The sequence below is a fragment of the Lytechinus pictus genome, chromosome 3, assembly GCF_037042905.1.
Source record: "Lytechinus pictus isolate F3 Inbred chromosome 3, Lp3.0, whole genome shotgun sequence".
Taxonomy (NCBI): Eukaryota; Metazoa; Echinodermata; class Echinoidea; order Temnopleuroida; family Toxopneustidae; genus Lytechinus; species Lytechinus pictus.
In genome coordinates, this window is record NC_087247.1 from 64,040,333 (window position 1) to 64,061,028 (window position 20,696).

At 35.6% G+C, this 20,696-nt stretch overlaps 1 protein-coding gene across 1 annotated transcript in view; it reads right to left on the bottom strand.

The window, feature by feature from the left end:
- The window catches only part of LOC129256824 (V-type proton ATPase 116 kDa subunit a 1-like), a 35,219-nt gene extending 17,019 nt beyond the window's left edge, over positions 1–18,200 (bottom strand). The window contains exons 1-8 of the mRNA XM_054895016.2: positions 16,579–18,200; positions 16,083–16,161; positions 9,489–9,586; positions 6,085–6,219; positions 3,873–3,955; positions 2,996–3,122; positions 1,676–1,758; positions 174–267 (exon numbers count right to left, since the gene is read on the bottom strand). Of these exons, the coding sequence (XP_054750991.2) occupies positions 174–267; positions 1,676–1,758; positions 2,996–3,122; positions 3,873–3,955; positions 6,085–6,219; positions 9,489–9,586; positions 16,083–16,161; positions 16,579–16,695 (816 nt within the window). The 5' untranslated portion in view covers positions 16,696–18,200. The remainder of the gene's footprint in view (positions 1–173; positions 268–1,675; positions 1,759–2,995; positions 3,123–3,872; positions 3,956–6,084; positions 6,220–9,488; positions 9,587–16,082; positions 16,162–16,578) is intronic.
- Positions 18,201–20,696: the final 2,496 nt, after the last annotated feature.

Consider the following 20,696-nt stretch of genomic DNA (forward strand, 5'->3'; position numbering starts at 1 on the left):
TTCCCAACTCTAAACATACTCTTTTTAAGTGTAACCTCAGCCCAAGCCAAATTACAACCCAATCCTATAAATTGATAAAGCAAATATTAGAACCCACACCTTCTCTAGAGAAATAATTTGATGGAGCAGAAGTTATGCAATCAACTGATAGTTACTAACGGTTGTTTTCTTACAATTTGTAGATCTTGAAGTCGAGTTGCAATCCCTGTTGACATTTCATTTCTTTCATTAAAGTCTTCTGGACATGGGTATTGTGAAGCACGGAACCTACACAGAAAACAAGTAGTATTAGACATAGACTGCAGCAAATACGCTCACCACTGACGTATGCAAGTTTCATTATTAAAAGAAAAACAATAGCACAAACAAACAAAAAACAAAAACTGCTGTAATACATAAATAGATTAAATCTATCAAACTGGATCAATAATTTTTACCAACATGGTCACTTGGTCAAGTTGGTCTATACCCACTTTGTCTATTTTCCATTTAATCCTAGCTTATTTAAAACCAATCAATCTACTATCCGTTTGGTCTAATCGCCATTTGGCACATTTACCATTTTGTTTTATTTCAAATTAGGCTATACCCATTTTGTCTAATATCCACTTGGTATATATTACATGAACTGTTTATGAAAACCAAATTTTGACAGAGTGTAGAACAAATAAGTAGACAAAGTGGAAACTGGACCATCTGAGCATAATATTAAATGACAGATACGACTTAATGATGGTTGGACCAAGTTGTTTTTAGACCAAATGTTATTAGACCAAAGTAAGAGTATACCAAATGGATTAAGCCATGACTAATGTTTAAACAATCTGAGAATTAGACCATCTGCTAATAGACCAAGTGGATACAAACCTTCAATCATAACCTCACATGATAGCAAATGTTATCTAAATATTCCATATTGTTCTACTGCTCGTCTTCCTTTTTTTTTATTTCCTCACATGTTAAAAGTGAAACATCATTGAAACTGCAATGATTGTGATGCTGTCACTTTTAACAAACTTTTTGAGGATTTTCTTTAATTTCTGTTTGAGAAAAGAAATAAGCCACTTTATATTATGTATGAAAACTAACTAACTAATCCAATCATTTGGAATACCCAGATTCATTTGTATTCTAATTGCATTCTCTTGTAATAGAAAGTGAACTATATACCTCATACTAAGATTCTAATCACTGGTCAAAACTAAACCATACATATTACACATTGCAATTTCCGTCTATCATCGTCTCAGAGTTTTGAATTGCTATCAATTTCTTCTATCAAACCCTTGATGGAATGCGTAACTCCCAAGGGAGGGGCCACGAGTTCAACCACAGGCTCAAGTGTTCATACCTGTGCCAGGACCAGCAGCAGCAGAGCTCATTTTAACTACAAATTCATATAGTGAATCAAATCAGACTAGTTACAATAGTGGTCCTAATGTAACAGATCTTTGTGATTAATAATGAAGCATATAAAACAAATAATCATGGACTGCCCTGTATTCAGATGACAGTGGAAATCATTACTCCCTCGGTGCTTTTCATACCGGCCCTACTATCATCCCTCGACCAAGGCCTCAGGTAGATAAAATGCCCAGTATGAAACGTACCTTTGGAATAATTATTTTCACAGTCATCCTCATAAGTAGTCAATATTTGTATAATATTAACTCACCCTTCACAGATTCTCTTCACTCTCATACCAAGCTGGCTTCCTTGATAGAACAAGATGAAAACAAACTTGTGTATCTCATTGCCCTGTGTACAATCAATACAACAACAAAAATCAAAGTGGGGGGTGTGATGACATACACTCATTAATAATAAACTGCAAGTTTTATGGAATATTAAATGACATGACACATGTTGCTTTAAGTGCAGCTGATAAATCATCCATCGAGAAAATGGCTGCACATATATGATACCTAAAAAGGATTACTATGTGAATGTAAAATCTGTTGATGACTATAAGTTGTGAAGCATTTTCCAGAACCAGTAATAAATAGAGATTTATTTTTACTTTTATAAAGGATTCAAATCCATAAAAGCTAGATAAGATCTCTGCAGTAACTGGTGCACAGGGCACAAGCTTGTCAAAGCACAATTTACAACAAGAGCAACATACATGTGGTTCTTTCCATGAAGTTGGGACATGAACTTGTGTCATTTCAGCATAACTCCAAAAAAAATTGTACTAGATATTTATTGTTTGCAGGCTTTACATTTGTATAAAGGGCATACATTTCACTGGAAATTTGAGGCTATTTAGACAAATTTTTTATGAAGTTATTGAGCGAAACAGGAAATAATGCTGTTACAGGCACAAAGTGTCCGTGTAGCACCGGGATATTTATGTTTGGTCTTAAAAGTCAAATTATGGCAATTAGGTTGACCAACACTTAATACAATATTATGCACATTTACTTGTTAAGTCAAGTAGCTAAATACCTCAAATTTCCTTTGCACAGTTTTATTTTCAAAAGAAAATGTTAAAATTGTCTCTATGCTACTCAGTGTCCACCAAATGTGACACTTCCCAATGCTACATGGACACCCATGACAAATTTTAAATTTTCTTTTGAAACTATGCATAGCAAATCTGAGGTATTTAGCTCCCTTTGGTCAGTCTAATTGCAATATTTTTACTTTTAGGACAAAATATAAATATCCCTTTGCTACACGGACACCATGTCTATTAAACAGCATTATACACTGTTTTACTAAATAACTTAATGAAAGATTATGCTAAATAACCCTAAATGGCACAAAATTTCCAGTAAATTGTATGGTCTTAATACAAATGTAAAGCCTACAATGTATAGTATAATTAGTATTAAATTATGCTGAAATGTCACAATATGGGTCCCAACTTCATGGAAAGACCCATGTACATCTAAAGGTGTGGTGCAATCTTATTTTGCTTTAATCCTTCTTTGGAGGGAAGTTTCCAACATGACTTCTGACAGACATAGTTCCATGAAGACTAGTTACGTACCGTGACTGGATCAGTGAAAGGTTCAAGGATCTCACTATACCGAAGGAAGACATTCCCTCTTGAAACTCTCCATAACATCTGCTCAAATGCTGGAACACGCTCTCTCTCTATCACCCCAGCAATGAAACTGTAAATTTAATATGAAATACAGAATACTTTATTATGATATTATATTATATGTTGTGTGGGCTGGCACTTGTGATCATGAAATTGGCATTAGATCTGGGTCCCATCTTACAAACAGTTGCAATTGATCCAATCAACCATAACTATGGAAAGCCAGCAATGTCAACATCGATTATGCACGTTTGTTCAAAATATTTTCTAACTATGATGTATATACTAAGTTAATATATTAAGTGTGCTTCTCCTTGTTTACAAAGGACATTGTTCAAATTTCCTGTAGAAAATATTATGACAATGATGGATTTCCATAGAGTTGAGGTTGATCTGATCAATCGTAACTCTTTGTAAGGCGGGACCTAGGAGCCCCTCCCCGAAGGAAAGAGGAAGATGGTTATGATGCATGAGCCATGTTAAAACACTGTTTCAAGAAAATATCTATTAAATTTTAACACAAAATAAACATTAGTTTAAGATAATGCTACACTACAGATTTATTTTTATCATGATATAAATGTTTTCATGCCATGAATTTATACACTCAAATTTCAAAAGTAATCATGGAATGATTTTTTTTTTTTTGGGGGGGGGGGGTTGGAATGCAAAAATCAGAAAAATATTGCACAGTATCTTTTAGTTAAAACATTTTAGGAACATACAATCAAAATAAACATTTGACAATGAATAAATGCCTTGGTCATAAGTTTATTATTCTCATAAATATATCAGAAAAATACAGCATGCTTATACTTACTCTAGAGTGTTATTGTCTCTAGTAGATCCTGTACCAACTTCCTCATCCAGAAGTCTCTGATATTGACCTCCTTCATCATGAAGCTACAAGGAAATCAATTAACAAAATTAGAAGAGATGTCATCATTCTAGAGCCATTTCATAAAGCTTTTTGTAAGTTACACTTTATGCACAACCATTGCCCCTTTCTAATGCTTAAATAGATACCCCCAAATTAACCCTTTTTACATAATGGGAGTACAATAGCTATAACCCTGATCAACTTTTGATAATGGGAGTACAATAGCTATAACCCTGATCAACTTCTGATAATGGGAGTACAATAGCTATAACCCTGATCAACTTTTGATAATGGGAGTACAATAGCTATAACCCTGATCAACTTTTGATAATGGGAGTACAATAGCTATAACCCTGATCAACTTTTGATAATGGGAGTACAATAGCTATAACCCTGATCAACTTTTGATAATGGGAGTACAATAGCTATAACCCTGATCAACTTTTGATAATGGGAGTACAATAGCTATAACCCTGATCAACTTTTGACAATGGGAGTACAATAGCTATAACCCTGATCAACTTTTGATAATGGGAGTACAATAGCTATAACCCTGATCAACTTTTGATAATGGGAGTACAATAGCTATAACCCTGATCAACTTTTGATAATGGGAGTACAATAGCTATAACCCTGATCAACTTCTGATAATGGGAGTACAATAGCTATAACCCTGATCAACTTTTGATAATGGGAGTACAATAGCTATAACCCTGATCAACTTTTGAAGAATATTGAATTTCCATTCAGCTGTTTAATATACAAAGATCAAATTTCACTTTCTCTGATGTGAAGCAAAATGGTTGGGTATTTGATTTTGCAACAATGGGTTTCAAGTTGTTTGTGAATTTGTGCTTAATTTATAAATATAGTCAAACCTGTCAATAGTGGACACTCAAGGGAAGCAGCGAAAGTGACCACTATAGACAGGTGGCCACTATAGACAGGTTGGTGGCCATTTTGATTTTTTTTACAATTGATTATATAACAAAAAAGGGTATGTACAAGTACATGTAGATCTATGTGCATATGAATTGTAATAAATAAACTATTTGCTTTGTTTTTTGCTCATATTGGAAATTCTATTGGAAATTTTTTTTTTGAATAAATTATTAAAAAAAATATTCATGTGTATTTGTAACTAGTCATTTATCACCATGTATTATTATAGGACACTAGAGAGTTGCTCGCGATGAATAGAACAGCTAGTTGTAGGAGTGTGTTGATTCGTCGAAAGTTCGAACAAGTGCCATCATCCGGGATTGCGACGGCTTTTATAACGTCGAAGCCAGCAAAAATTGGTTCAAAAAACTTTTTTTTCATTCCCCCCAAAAAAATTCAAAATTCACTTTATTTTTGCCAGACAAAATAAAAAATAATATGAACATAATAAAAATATTTTTTAAATTTATTAAGACTTAACAAATATTTTTATTACGATTTTTATAACATGGAAAGAAACATTTCAGTGAATAAGGCTGCTCCGACCTGAATGAGGTTATAAATTACGCCGTCTCGCACCTCGGTACCCGAACAATCGGTGCGAGTTGCAGGTGCAAAGCTTTGAGTAAACAACTAACAATAGAAAATATTCGGTACTTTAGCTAATTAGGGGAACTTTAAACGATGTATTCATGACAGTAAGATTGAAGATGAATTCATGTATTATTGCAGTTGCAAGAGCAAGTGCACGCCATACAACCAGTTTTGGAGCCTAAAGTTTTGGCAAAGCTCATTTTTAGTGGCCGCTTTAAACGGTCGGATAGTGACCGGGGGATGCAAAATGGCTGGCCACTGGCCGCATTAGACAGGTAGCCACTATAGACAAGTGGCCGCTAAGACAGGTTTGACTGTAGCTTTGAGAGTCACCACTCAGGTAGCATTAATATCTGTTCAACGTATTTCAATCTCATGTTCATACCAAAAAGCAGGATAAATGGATAAACACAAATAATATGGGTCATCTAACAATGTAATACAGGCTACATTGAGGGCCTAAAACAAATTTCAAACAAGTCAGTTCATAAATAAAAAGGTATTCTGCTTAGAAATAAACTAGAGAGACTTGAATTCATGTTGCATGAAACAATTTGCAGCTCTGGAATATAATGAACTCACAAAAATCTTGAGCTTAAAACCTAATCTGACTTACATGGACATGGGCAAAGAAATCCTTAGCATTCTCCAACACACATTGATGTTCCTTTAGCTCTAAATAGTTTCTTTGAAGGACTTCATTGCTCTGGTTTACTTCACGGAGCTCATTCTCAGTCTTCTCACACGCTGCCTATGTGGAAATAGTAAAACATTTTCTCAGACATTGTTATTGGGAAATTATTTCCTGAAATATTATTCTCGTAATATCGTTGAAATAAATTCAGAATGATACAACCAAGCAGTGTTGTATACTTGTGGAACATCTAACATCTTATGATATATTCATGTGTCAATTTAACAAAAAATTGTAATTCTTTTATTGAATTAAGCAATTATGGAATTGTGATCTAGAGCTTAACTATTCATCCCAATACTTTCTGTCATCTGTCTTTAGGTGATACATATTAATACTGATCAAATGATGCATACAGCTCAGCAAACAATGAAATGATACTGGTACCTTATGTTATGTGATGATAAGACATATCTCACATATTCAATAATATACCAATACATGTAACCAATACTTAATCAATACTTCTACAGGAAGTATTTACAGGAAACTATATGTTTACTAACTCCAACTTTCTTTGGAAAGTATTACTTATTCGCCTTCCAGCTAAACTTCTGATGCACACACATTTTATGGTTTTCTTATTGACTACATTCCTCCTTCTTAATAAAAGGTCCACTCCCCTCAATTCAGAGTAAAGCTATGATTATTTTGGTCAAGCATCCAAGGTTGACCAACACCTGTAGAGAGTCTTGACAAGATCAATATGAAAGGGGTTCACTTCTGAACCCATGCTACTATGGCAACAAAATTTCCGACACTTACCAAAAATGTGTCTTGCACATATTTACCTGAACACCAATATGTTTGCCAAGTTTCATGAAAATTGGTTTAAAACTGAGGAAGTAGTTCCATGCGCAAGATTTGCAACCAACTGACCAACCGACCACCTGTACACTGATTCCTATATAACCCCTTCATACTTTGTTTGGCAGGGGTATAATATCATCAAAAATTTAGAGTTATGATAAAAAAATCATTGAACATTAGAATTCAAGTCTACCTGAATATGAAAGAACAACTCCTCATCTATTCATTAATAACTTGCTGATATCAATGACACCATGCATGACTGAATAAATTCATATTACAGAAAAAATGAACTGATTCAATTTTTCAAAGTTTTAGTATAATGAATAGGTTGAATGGACACTGACTAAGCCAATCGAGAAACAACTTTTTTTAACCTTGCATCCATCAACATGGTCAAACAAAATGGCTAATAAAGGTGAGCGGCCAAGCTCAGCCAAGCTATCATTTCATTTCCATCTCAGCCTCTGGCTGGCCTCTGTACATGTCAAAAACTTGAAAAAATTTGAATTTATAACTCAGGTCTTCAATATCAATTTGTTGAGTAATAAAAAGGAACAAGTAAAGCATCAATGTACGTGTATATCTAATTTTTCTTTATTCCATTCCAATTAAGATAAAACAGGAATTTGGTTGCCATTTAAAAGTCACTATTGCATTGTGCAAGCAAAGTCCACAACATAGAAAAAGAGTATCAGAAGATTATGATCCACAACTATAAGGACCATAGTGCATACATTGTTTAAATTAAGAACAAAAGTGAAACCATTAGCTGTAATTAAGATCATAATCCACATTCTTTTCACAGTTTTTATTTATATGGATTTTTCTTTCAAGATATCTATTGAAAATGTTATCGAAATAATGATCTATGGAGTACTTTGAACCATGAAATCATGATACAGGAAGTTCTTTAAATCTAATATTTCATTCATGAGGAACTGAAGTTAATTAAAAATACTATACAACACAGGATGAATATGGATTCTTGAATACATGCAATTAAATTAATGCCTTCCTCCTATAAACTACATATTTATCAATATGCTGACATGAACTAAGAATGATGTTGATCCATCACACATTATCACAACAACATGTTATTTTTACATGACATCTATTAACTTTATCCTCATGGCCCAAGGTGCTAAGATCAATTATCATATGCATGCAAGAGCAAAGTTAATTCATCTCACAGTCCTACAGTTCTTATGAGAACATGACAGTTTATAATGATAATGACCTTTGATCTTGACATTGTAAACTTAGATAGAAGCCAAAGGTCCTATTATAATCAGATATTTGTCACATCCTGAAGCTTTTTTTTTTTTTTACTTTGGTACAACTCTCTTTAAGAGAATGATGATGTGAATGTTAACAAAAGCTCTGCTTGAGAGTAGAGTTCCACTTAATTTTTAAAAGTTCATAAAAAATTACTTGCACAAAACCGTGCTGTAACTTTTTCAATCGGGTGACTTATTCAGTGTATACTTTTAGTGATATGCACTACATATACATGTATATAGGTAGTACAGAAACCAAGTATGAAGTTAATCTGTCAAATGATTTTAAGGTATCTTGAGAACAGAATAAAAAGAACAGATGGACAGACAACCCCAAAACACACCTCTAGCAACCGCTTTCAGTAGGTAAGAGCATATATAAACATCAAAATATACGATTGATGAAAGGCTTCTTATAATGAATTTTTTAATCAATGGGTGCAGCCAAAATTTATGCCTCGGCAGATGCACACTTTAATTGAAAATTTAAATCTGATGATTAATCTTGACAATGAACCATGTCTAATTCTATATTGGATCAATTACTTATTTTGACTATGAGCTATGACCTTACTTTGGCCTTTGACTTTGTGACCTCAAACCTTTGTGGCCTTTACTTTGTGACCTCAAAATCTAATCAGACCATCACAACTCCTATTTACATGACCCAAGTTTGATGTTGATTGGTCAATCTGTTGTAAGACAGAAACATCTGCAAATATATTACCCCTGTGACCTTTGACCTTGAATACACTCATTAGATCGTCACTAACATACAGCCTCACATTTGAAGTTGATGCTGAAATGTTCTTTCATTTGATATCACACATTCAAAAGCAGGACCAACAGATGAAAGACCTGAAAACACATTGCCTGTGACACCAAGCTAGGGTGGGCAGAGGCATAAAAATGTGTGAAAATTTAAAATAACAAGGAAAACAAGAAACGAATATACACCAATAACAATTTCCCTTTCATTTTTGTACAATTTGAAAATAGAACAGACCCAATAACTACTCACTGAGATCTCTAAACATTTTGTTCACTGAAAGTTAAAACCTAGTTGTTCCTGCTACCTAACACAATGCTTAAAATAGTTTGCATCTTTTCCAAAATATTTTGCTCATTTTTTCCCTAAATGATAACATCTAATAATGCCCATAAAATCATTCACAAAACAGCTAAATGCTTTCTTTCATTCTTAGTGCATGTTAATATCCCTTTCTTCCATACCTCTAGATCAATCATGGCCTTTGGTAGAGGAGCTGGGATGAATGAAAGATTCTCTTGAATTTTGACACCAGCCACCTTCACTTCCTTCTCAATGTAACCTGCATTGAATGAAAAAAAAATCAAATATCTTTTAACATTATAACAGGTCTTAAAGCTGGCTTAAAGAAAAGGTAAAATAAAAGTTAGCATTCAGGACTTGAAGTAGAAGAAAAGTAGGTTTTGATGATTTTGACTAGAGACTGGGTGTTCATCAAAGATCATGGATGGCTTCCTCCTTTTCTATTGTATTGTTTTTATTCACTGCTATACCTTTTTCTTTTATTAAAAGGGCAATAGACTGAGAACACAATGAATTTGCTGTCAAATGCCTATATGCACATTATCATGGTCTTGATACATACATTATCATCAATTAGACAGATATTGTGAACTTAGGTTAGACTAAATATAATGGTCATTTGATCTATATTGAAAACCAGGAATGTGTGGAAGCACACTAAAACAATTTTTTTTTCTTGGCAAATATTGTACTGTATTGTATGAGTGTACATGAACTACATATCAACATGTTGCGTCATGGATAGTAAGGATGCAGGGACTGTAGGGGGTAGTTTAGGTCTTAAAAAGGTGTCAGTTAAAGTTGTTGTGGGCTGTGGCAGAGAGGCTTTAATAGACATGTATGCATAATTGCACATTAAATGCAAAGCATCTCTAACAGAGCTCTGTATATGAAGCTAGTCTGTGTACAAGTCACAAGCCTAGTATTGAGCCAATATTTTAAATTCACTCTCCTTCCTGAAGTACTGGTCAACTCTCATAATACTATTCTGCTCCAGCCTATGCACATGCATTATCATGTCTTGAAAAAGGATTACATTCTAAACTAGAAATTTGATGTGTCCAAAGGACACAGATGCCCCCGCTTACCGCGATCAGAAATTCATTCAATATGATTGAACTTAATATCGTGCAGAAACGAATATGCATATACATGTATATAATGAACAAATTTAGACCTTTGAACCAACTTGCATATATAATGTGCTGTGACCTTTGACCTGCGGCAGCGCGCGACACTGGCACTGGTCCAATGGTCCCAGACCAGTAAAAATTGCTGTTGGGCCAGTAACTTTTCAAAAATAGCCAGATTTACTGGTCCGACATGACCAGTAAAAATATAACTGATACAAATGATATTTTCTCCTCTTTTGTGAATTAAAAAATGGCTCTGTTATCTTAAAAAATGGCTCTCCAAAATTGAGAAATGGCGATTGTGAAATATATTGTGTGAGCGTACTATTTTTTGTATGTTTTTTTTTGGGGGGGGGGCAAATAAGATAGCAAAATAAACTCAAGTCTTTTTTATGCTTTTCTTTATTTTTTGGGAAAAGTATATTTTAGGTTCGGACCAGTAAAAATGGAAAAACTGGGTATCTACTGGTCCAACCAGTTCATGTTGGACCAGTAGAAAAAAAGGGTTAGTGTGGATTCCTGCCTGCGGACTCCGAATTCGAACATAGCCTGTATTTTGGTGTCATCTACCTACCCACCAAAAAATTTTTAAATCCATTAAATATTTTTCGAGTTATTGCGCAGAAACAAACTCGCATATTTAATGAGCTGTGACCTTTGACCTGCGGACTCCAAATTAAACTTAGCCTGTATTTTGGTGTCATCTACCTACACACTGAATTTTTTTTTAAACCATTAAAAAATTTTCGAGTTATTGCGCGGAAACCAACTCGCATATTTAATGAGCTGTGACCTTTGACCTGTGGACTCCGGATTCGAACTTAGCCTGTATTTTGGTGTCATCTACCTACACACCAAAAAAAATTTTAATTCATTAATATTTTTCGAGTTATTGCGCGTAAACCAACTCGCATATTTTATTGAGCTGTGACCTTTGACCTGCAGACTCCGAATTCGAACTTAGCCTGTATTTTGGTGTCATCTACCTACACACCCAAAAAAAATTAAATCCATTAAACATTTTTTGAGTTATTGCGTGGAAACCAACTCGCATACTGAGCTGTGACCTTTGACCTGCGGACTCCGAATTCAAACTTAGCCTGTATTTTTGGTGTTATCTACCTACACACCACAACCTTTTAAAATCCATTATATATTTTTCGAGTTATTGCACGTAAACCAACTCGCATATTTAATGAGCTGTGACCTTTGACATGCGGATACCGAATTCGAACTTAGCCTGTATTTTGGTGTCATCTACCTACACACCAAAACTTTTTTAAATCCATTAAATATTTTTGGAGTTATTGCGCGGAAACCAACTCGCATATTTAATGAGCTGTGACCTTTGACCTGCGGACTCCAAATTCGAACTTTTTTTTGCCTGTATTTTGGTGTCATCTACCTACACACCAAAAAAATGGTCTGAATATCAATATTTTCAGCTCGTGCTGCGTGCTAGCATTATTTGATTTGTCAAGTACATTGTTGTCTTCATGTATTCAATAAAGTTCTCAAAATATCCCTTTTTAGGTTTCTTAATACGTAGGCCTATCAGCAAGCGCTGCACGCTCACATTTTGATTGGTGAGTTATGTATACCTCTATATAATAATATCATTATAATATCAATTCTATAACAAAAATTCCCTTTTCATGATAGGTTATCAAAAATTTTGGCTCGTGATTTGTGCTCGCATTCATTATTAAAATATATAACCCATGCATCCTATTCATAATTACAAAAGTGCTTATAATATTATAAATTATAAATAAAAATCAGATCAAAAATCGGATCAGCAATTAAGCTTCTAAAATAAAAATCGAATCGAAAATCGATTCGGCGATAATTAAAAACAAGGAAAACTAAAATTTTTTTGGCGGTCGCGCGCATCTTCCTGACAAAGTCACAAAGAAGAAAGCATTGGAATGGGCGTCGCCAACATGCGCGATCGTTTGGAACATGTTTTAAAAGGGTTTTGAGGTGTTACTGCTTTAAAATAAACGGAGTGATTCTTATTAGAAAGATAAACAAATGACTCATCTTCCGAGCAAAGTCGCAAAGGCAAATAAAATGAAAATAAGTCTCATAGATCACAGGTTAATGAAAGATCGGCAGGACACCTTTTATAAGTATATTTAGGTGCTAGCAATTTAGAATTAGTAGAATGATCTCGTACGACGCATCATCTTAAACTTGCAAGTGCAATTAAATTGTAGTAGAAGTCGCAAGCACGTGCGATGATTCGGAACATGTTATTAAAATGGTTTAAGCTAGCGTTTTCAAATCAATTTATTACTATCTTGAGAAATGAACTTTTGATATCCAAGAAGAAATATAAAAGAAGCATCTCCCGACGAATTTGCAAAGACAAAAGAATTGAGGTTGGAGAGAAGATGTCTATCATCATAAATGATGTAAGAGAGTGGCGCAGTGATCTACGTTGGTAATACAACCTTTAAAAGTTAACGGCGGCGTCCGCTATCACCACGACGTTGAAGAGATGTCTATCATCATAAACAATGTAAGAGAGTAGCACAGTGATCTACGTGGGTAATACGACCTTTAAAAGTTCACGGCGGCGTCCGCCATCACCAAGAGGTTGAAGAGAAGATGTCTATCATCATAAACTATATAAGAGAGTAGCGCAGTGATCTACGTCGGTAATATGACCTTTAAAAGTTCACGGTGGCGTCCGCTATCACCACGACGTTGAAGAGAAGATGTCTATCATCATAAACGATGTAAGAGAGTAGCGCAGCGATCCCCTTTGGTAATACGACCTATAAAAATTCACGGCGGCGTCCGCTATCACCATGAGGTTGAAAAGAAGATGTCTATCATCATAAATGATGTAAGAGAGTGGCGAAGTGATCTACGTCGGTAATACGACCTTTAAAAGTTCACGGCGGCGTCCACTATCACCACAAGGTTGAAGAGAAGATGTCTATCATCATAAACGATGTAAGAGAGTAGCGCAGTGATCCCCGTCAATAATACGACCTTTAAAAGTTAACGGCGGCGTCCGCTATCACCACGAGGTTGAAGAGAAGATGTCCATGATAAACGATGTTAGAGAGTAGCACCGTGATCGTCAGTAATACGACCTTTAAAATTTCACGGCGGCGTCTGCTATCACCACGAGGTTGAAGAGAAGATGTCTATCATCATAAATGATGTAAGGGAGTAGCGCAGTAATCTCCGTCAGTAGTACAACCTTTAAAAGTTTATGGCGGCGTCCGCTGTCACCACAAGGTTGAAGAGAAGATATCTATCAGTTAACATCGTCGGAGATAATACCGCGTCTTTCTCCCTGAATAATGCGACCTCTTAATAGCTAGCATCTCAAAACATTCTTGAAACATGTACCGAACGACCACGCCGATTTTTTAAATTCGATTTTCTCCTTCATGGGGCATGATCAAAGATCGAGAGGTGATCGCCAATTGTGGTAAAACCAGATAAAATCGGGAACCGATTTTAAAATCGGTTACAGCCTTAGCTTATAATGTCTAGTTTTCATGCTCTTATTAGGCTTATTAGCATCTTCATGAAATTATCCTAATTTCCAGAATAGAATATCGACAAGTTTCATCTCGCGCCTAAAAAGAGGAATAAGAAGATACTCATTTTCATATATTAACAAAATGTCCTTAGAATATCCCGGTCTTAGGTCAAAATAATAATTAAAAATTATCAGCTTGCACAAACATTTATTAAGTACGATCCACATCCAATCCACAATTTTCCTACACAGTGCTTGAAATTGTGCTTAAATTGACCTTTTTTCAGATCGGAATATCAAATATTTTCAGCTCGCACTTTGCGCTCGTATTATTGATTTTCATGATAAACAAGTGGAATGCCTCTGGCGGTCTCACCTGCATCACGGGATTCAATATAGCAGCAGTGCTGACTTTGAAACCTACTATAACTCGCACAAGATGTTCAGTGATACTTGATTACTCTTATGTCCAAGTTTAATGAACTAGATCAATATACTTTCAAAGTTATGATGGTAATTCAACAAATACCCCCAATTTGGCCAAAGTTCATTGACCCTAAATGACCTTTGACCTGAATCATGTGACCTGAAACTTGCACAGGACGTTCAGTGATACTTGATTACTCTTATGTACAAGCTTCATGAATCAGATCCATAAACTTTCAAAGTTATGATGGTAATTCAACAGATACCCCCATTCGGCCAAAGTTCATTGACCTTTGACCTTGGTCATGTGACCTGAAATGCGCACAGGATGTTCAGTGATACTGATTACTCTTATGTCCAAGTTTAATGAAATTGACCAATATACTTTCAAAGTTATGATGGTAATTAAACAAATACCCCCAATTCGGCCAAAGTTCATTGACCCTAAATGACCTTTGACCTTGGTCATGTGACGTGAAACTCATGCAGGATGTTCAGTGATACTTGATTAACCTTATGTCCAAGTTTCATGAACTAGGTCCATGCATTTTCTAAGTTATGCTGTCATTTCAAAAACTTAACCTTAGTTTAAGATTTGATGTTGACGCCGTCGCCGCCGCCGTCGGAAAAAAGCGGCGCCTATAGTCTCACACTGCTATGCAGGTGAGACAAAAAGTATTCAGAATGCCAAGATTCTTGGTATAAGTCTAAAATATGCACATGTTTATTAAGATATGCAGCTTGTTCTTTTTTTAAATGTGCTTAAATTATCCAGTTTCAGATCAGAATATCAAAAATTTTCTGCTCGCATTTTTAATGTAGGAAGATACCCATCCTTTTCATTATTCACAAAACATGAATAGGGTGTCTCGTTTTAAGGTCTGAAATGTCAATTTTTTCCACTCGCATCAATTGTTTAGTTATATCCCCTGCATGATTATAAAAATTGCTTACAATGTCCATTTTTAGGTCGGAATGTCAAAAATTTTCAGCTCGCGCTTTGCGCTCGCATTATCTAATTGTTGAAATATGTATCGTCTTCATGGCTAACTGCAAACAGTACTTAACAAGTCCGTTTTCGATCAGGCCAGAACATCCAGTGCTCGAGGTAATTATCTATTTACATACCCATCTTGATCAGGATCACAAACATTGCCAGAATATTCAATTTTCACAACAAAATACATGAAATTTCCAAAAAATTTAACCTCGCGCTTCGCGCTTGCACTTTTTAAATAGGGCTTATGAGATTATTACATATTTATGTTGTTTTATAAGATTAAAGGCAAGTGACTGTTAGAACCACCCCTTCAAAGAAACAAACAAAAATCAACTTTAATCGGCCAATCAGCGAAATATGAGTGAAAAAAATTTCAGCCCCCCCCCCCTGGCGAAGGCTGAATCCGCCCCTGCATTCATTGCAGTCATGCCTCACTTTGGCACAAATCAAAATATACATCACTGGAAAGAATACCAACTGATACCACTTGAGATTTAACACATACCGCACAAATATGGTATCAAATTATTTGGGAGAAAATACTCTTTCCAGCCATATATAATTATGCATTCATGACATATTTTTACCTTAAAAAGTTTATTTCTTTTCTTACTTATACAGTAGAATGTAGTATGCTCTCAAGAAATAAAGCTAAACTTTAATAGTAAAAAGTTTACATGACTTTACTTACGTATTTTTCGTTCCATTTCATCACAGCGACGTACCTCACTAACAAATTTCCGGTGGAAGGCACTCACATTAGGGTTGAGCTTTTTAAAAGATAAAGATAAAAACTTGTGTTGAAATGAATGAGGGCTATATTTTTTTTGTTCCATACTCAGTAAAAAATAAAATCTAATGTCAACCTGGTGCCCATTATTTAACAAAAATATTTTACCATCAGCTGTAATCACACATAATTACCAGAGACTAAAACTGCTTGATATGGTAGTGATACTAAAACTCATTCTACAAATGATAATTAAAAATAATGACAGCACTATAGTACAAATAATACTATTACTTATACAAAGTACTAACACTTTAACATGTTTAGTTAATACTAGCAACAATATTTGTACTACAACTAATAATAATAAGATTATATAAAATAAATAACCTAAATCCTAAAATCTGAAAGCCACAGTGCAATGTCATACTCATCAAGATCCATCATTAGAACTTACATCTCTGAACTGGACTAGTCCCAATTCTCCTAATTCTGATACGCATGAGTATGCTGCCTCAGACTGTACAAACAGCTGAGCCAAGCACATCTTCTCTCCTCTAAACAAAGATCCCATCTTCAAGTCTTAGTCAGCTCTGCTGGTGCCTTCCTATAACCAGGCCTGTGAGTGAAGGTTAAAAAATAATCTGAAAAAAATCTGAAATGCGATATTTCTATGAGAATGTGAGTGCAAAGCACGTGCAGCGAGCAACTTGCTTCAAGATGCCAAGAGAAGCATTTCCTGGTTGTGTTTTCAGTTAAACTTTGTGTTGGAAAAACTAAAATTTACCTTATAAAAATATAAATTTTACCCAATGTTTTCTAGAGATAAAGAAAACTTTAAAAATTCAAAGGTAGTAGTCAATTAATCCAGTTTAAAATTAGAATTTTTGCATCCAGAATATCGATATGTGCGTATTCGGGGGAAGGGGCTTTCGGGGCCCGGATCCCCTGGGTAGGAGAAAAGGGGGGCGCCAGAAAAAAGGGAAGGAAAGAGAGGGAAAGAAGAGGGAAATTAAAAAAGGGGGAAAATAGAAGAGAAAGAAAGAGATAAGAAAGAAAAGGAAAAAAAAAAGAGAAAATGGAGAAGAAAGAGGGGAATGCCCCTCCCCGAATATACGCATGCATCCCTCTCTTGCATAAGGAGTACAACGAGATAAAATGAAAGGAAATTTTCCAAGTTTCCATCAAGGCTACCATACAAAAAAGAGAGAAAATTAGCTCATATTTAATTTCAGCTCACAGTGTAAGGCAGATTTCATGTGCAGAAGAACATGCAGGTAATGATTTCAACCTGAAATTCCATTGACAAGTGGATATCAAGCGTGACCATGGGGTTTCGAACAGCACCTGAAACAAGTAATGTTCTGAAAATGCGCCCCTTAACAAGTATTGTTAAGGGGCGCATGCGATGTTTTGAAATCGGCAGCGAATTATTAATACGTGTGAGGAACTTGATGTTGGCTCTTAATCACCGATTTTGAGGCTAACCAGAGGATGGATATGGAGTGAAATTAGGGTGTAAAGTAAGTAATTAAGCTTTTATTATTTTTTCATGCCGTTTCGACATCAATTTTTACATTAAATATGCATTTTTTCCCACAATTGCCACTCGGAGTATCACTATCAGAGCGAGTTTTGGACCTTGAGGTTCAGGTAGGTGTAGCGTAGTGTAGCGGTAGTGAAGTAGAGTGGAGCCTGCACGAACATCACTTGAGGTATAGATCAACAAGAGCTGTTCACACTCAAGGATATCTCATGCCACAATCACGGACCCAACAACATCAATGCTCCTTCTTCCCCAGAACCATCAAGATGTGGAACACTCTCCCAGTAAATGTTGTGACAGCACCATCAACCAAAGCCTTTCATCTGCAACTGACGAAAGGCAACAACAGCTAGATCCATATCTGTTTTTACTTACACCATGTATATATTTGGCACATGTACTTTACCCTTGTGACACACACTCCGCCAAGTTCTGCAAGAATCTTCCGGATTGAAGGAAGCAGACTACACAGAAGAAGAAACTCATTCCGCGCCTCACCAGGGCTTTTTCTGGTGACGGGCGTTCCATTTCCAATTTTTAAATAATTTTTTTCTAATAAAAAGCACACAAATAATTAGCAAAATCGCTAACCTCGGCCGGGGAAGTGGCTTCAAATGTCTCTTCCACGGAATAAAAGGAAGATCATTGGTGGCGCTCATACATTTCACAATCTAAATTCAGCTCGTCGGTATTTCATAACTAGATTCTAGATTAATTGTATGGGCAATTCCCATGATTGATATATAGACACCAATATGCAATATATGCAATAACTTAAAAAACATACTTTTTAGATTATTTTTGCAGACGATAATACTTTTTGGAAAACATTCAAAGCAATGACAAATTGAACACAAAATTAGACAATTCTACGTGCCTTGAACAAAGCCATCAGTGCTACTGGGCGTTGTGGCGTGCGCCTGTAATCTAAGGCTATGTGGGGAAGTTACAAATTGATGCAGAGGTTCGAGGTTAGATCCCTGGTCACGTCTTTTGGATGGTGACGTCAAAGGTCAGTCCCAGATGTAAATAATCATATCTGATTGATACACGTCTGACAAAACTCAAATACACACACACACACGTTTGTCAACAACGTTCCACCAGTCTTTACAGTAAAAAAATTGGACACTTTGCATAACGCTTTGCATCGATACAATAATTTTTGTGCCTAGTCTTTTCTACGTAGTGTCATTGATATGAAGATAAATCGTGCGCCCTTTTTAATTTAGCCAATTCATGCAATTAGAGATCTAATTGAAAAATTTCGGAAATAGAAGACTGATTCATATATATTGTCAACGAGAAGGAAAATCAGCGCTTAAATGACGCTATTTGAGGGATATTCATGATATTAGGGGGAATTGACTTCACATCGTTCGGTAAGTTTCGTAGGACTTGATTATATTAAAGTTTGTCTGAAAAATTCGTGCAAGGGCCATGGAAGTGTAGACAGCTGGCAGCCGTCTGTTTCAAGGAGTTTTTCAATTTTTTTTTTTTTTTTTTTTTTCCTCGTACACAGACGGCTCGCTATCATGCAGCCACCATTAGGAGGTTAACAATGCAAAATCCCCCTACGGGGCTCATCGATTTTTGTCATTATTTCATAAAAATATATAAAAATAACTGTACCAAAATGAAGATTATTATTCCATTTTGGCCTGAAATGCACCAAAACGGGGAAAAATCAACTCAAAAGGGGAAAAAATAGTGACTTACTTCGGCTGTCGCGCAACTTAACTTCCCTGTTTTATCCAAACTTAATACATAAACATATATGGCCATTGAGTCCCCTGTACAGATCGAGCTAGAACTTCGGTCTCTGTATTTTGGTGAGTGGAGCCAACAGAGTTCAGCGGAACAACCAAAATAACAGAGACCAAAGCTTTTGGTCTAATGGAAGTGTTGCAATTTTGCATGCACTGTGCCTTCATTTTCCTGTACACAGCCACCCAAGGGTTTGTAGCACTGACCAAATTTCTTAATTTTCCTGTTTGATTTGTCTATTTTTTACCACCCTACGATCAATTCGGGTGTGGTAAAATTTTATCACAGACCGCGAAACCTAATCACTTTTGGGTCACGTGGTTCTAGTGTCATCCCAAGGAAAAATAGTCCTCCCCTTTATCATGTTTTAAACATATAATACTTTACAATTGTTGGACATATGCATGAATATAAATTAACATATTACACATTAACCCTATAGCACCTGAACCGCCCGAGACCGCCCTTCCTATTACACACTGAACCGCCCTTAACCGCCCGTACGTTTTCTTTGCGCTATAGTATCTCTTGTCTATGATTTACCGTGGTAATATTGCGTGTGCATACCGTATAGGTTAGCTGTTATATAGATCTGCATAGAAAAGTGTATGCTCCTATTGAGTATAATAGAGAAAAACCGATTGACATGCATCGGTGTGTAGCAAGTTCCAGACTGTTGCGCAGTCGATCTCAGCAAAGATGGCTGCGTCCATGTCTCGGAAAACCACTTACTTCGCCGAAGAAGCTTGGGCGTTGCTATATGTTCATCAAAACGTTGGATATCACACAGAGTGACATCTAGATGTGAGTTGGAATTAATTTTTGACATATTTGATCCAAGATTTGGCGAAAACTTTAGTATATTGTCAGTGATACTTTACATTTTTTTGAAGGCGTGGGACTGGGGCGGCTGAAACCCGAACTGAAACCTGGACCATCCCTTTTTTCTTCTCGCTCTGCAAACGATTGTCAAAGGTCAATATTCGTACATCTGATTGAACTTTGCCATGTACCATTCTATTCAACAGGTCCTATGCTACAAAATAAATATAACTTGTAATGAACAAAAGTAAATTTTCAAAAAACTATTTCAATTTGTTTGGAACAATGCCTACTTATTACCAGTTTTATTGTTTCCTCCAGTGAGTAATTGCCATTATGCATAGGAATCTGTAGGTGCTATAGGGTTAATGTCGATTTAACTTTATATTCACTAGCATATCATATTTTGATGCATTGAAATGTGACGTCATGAATATTTA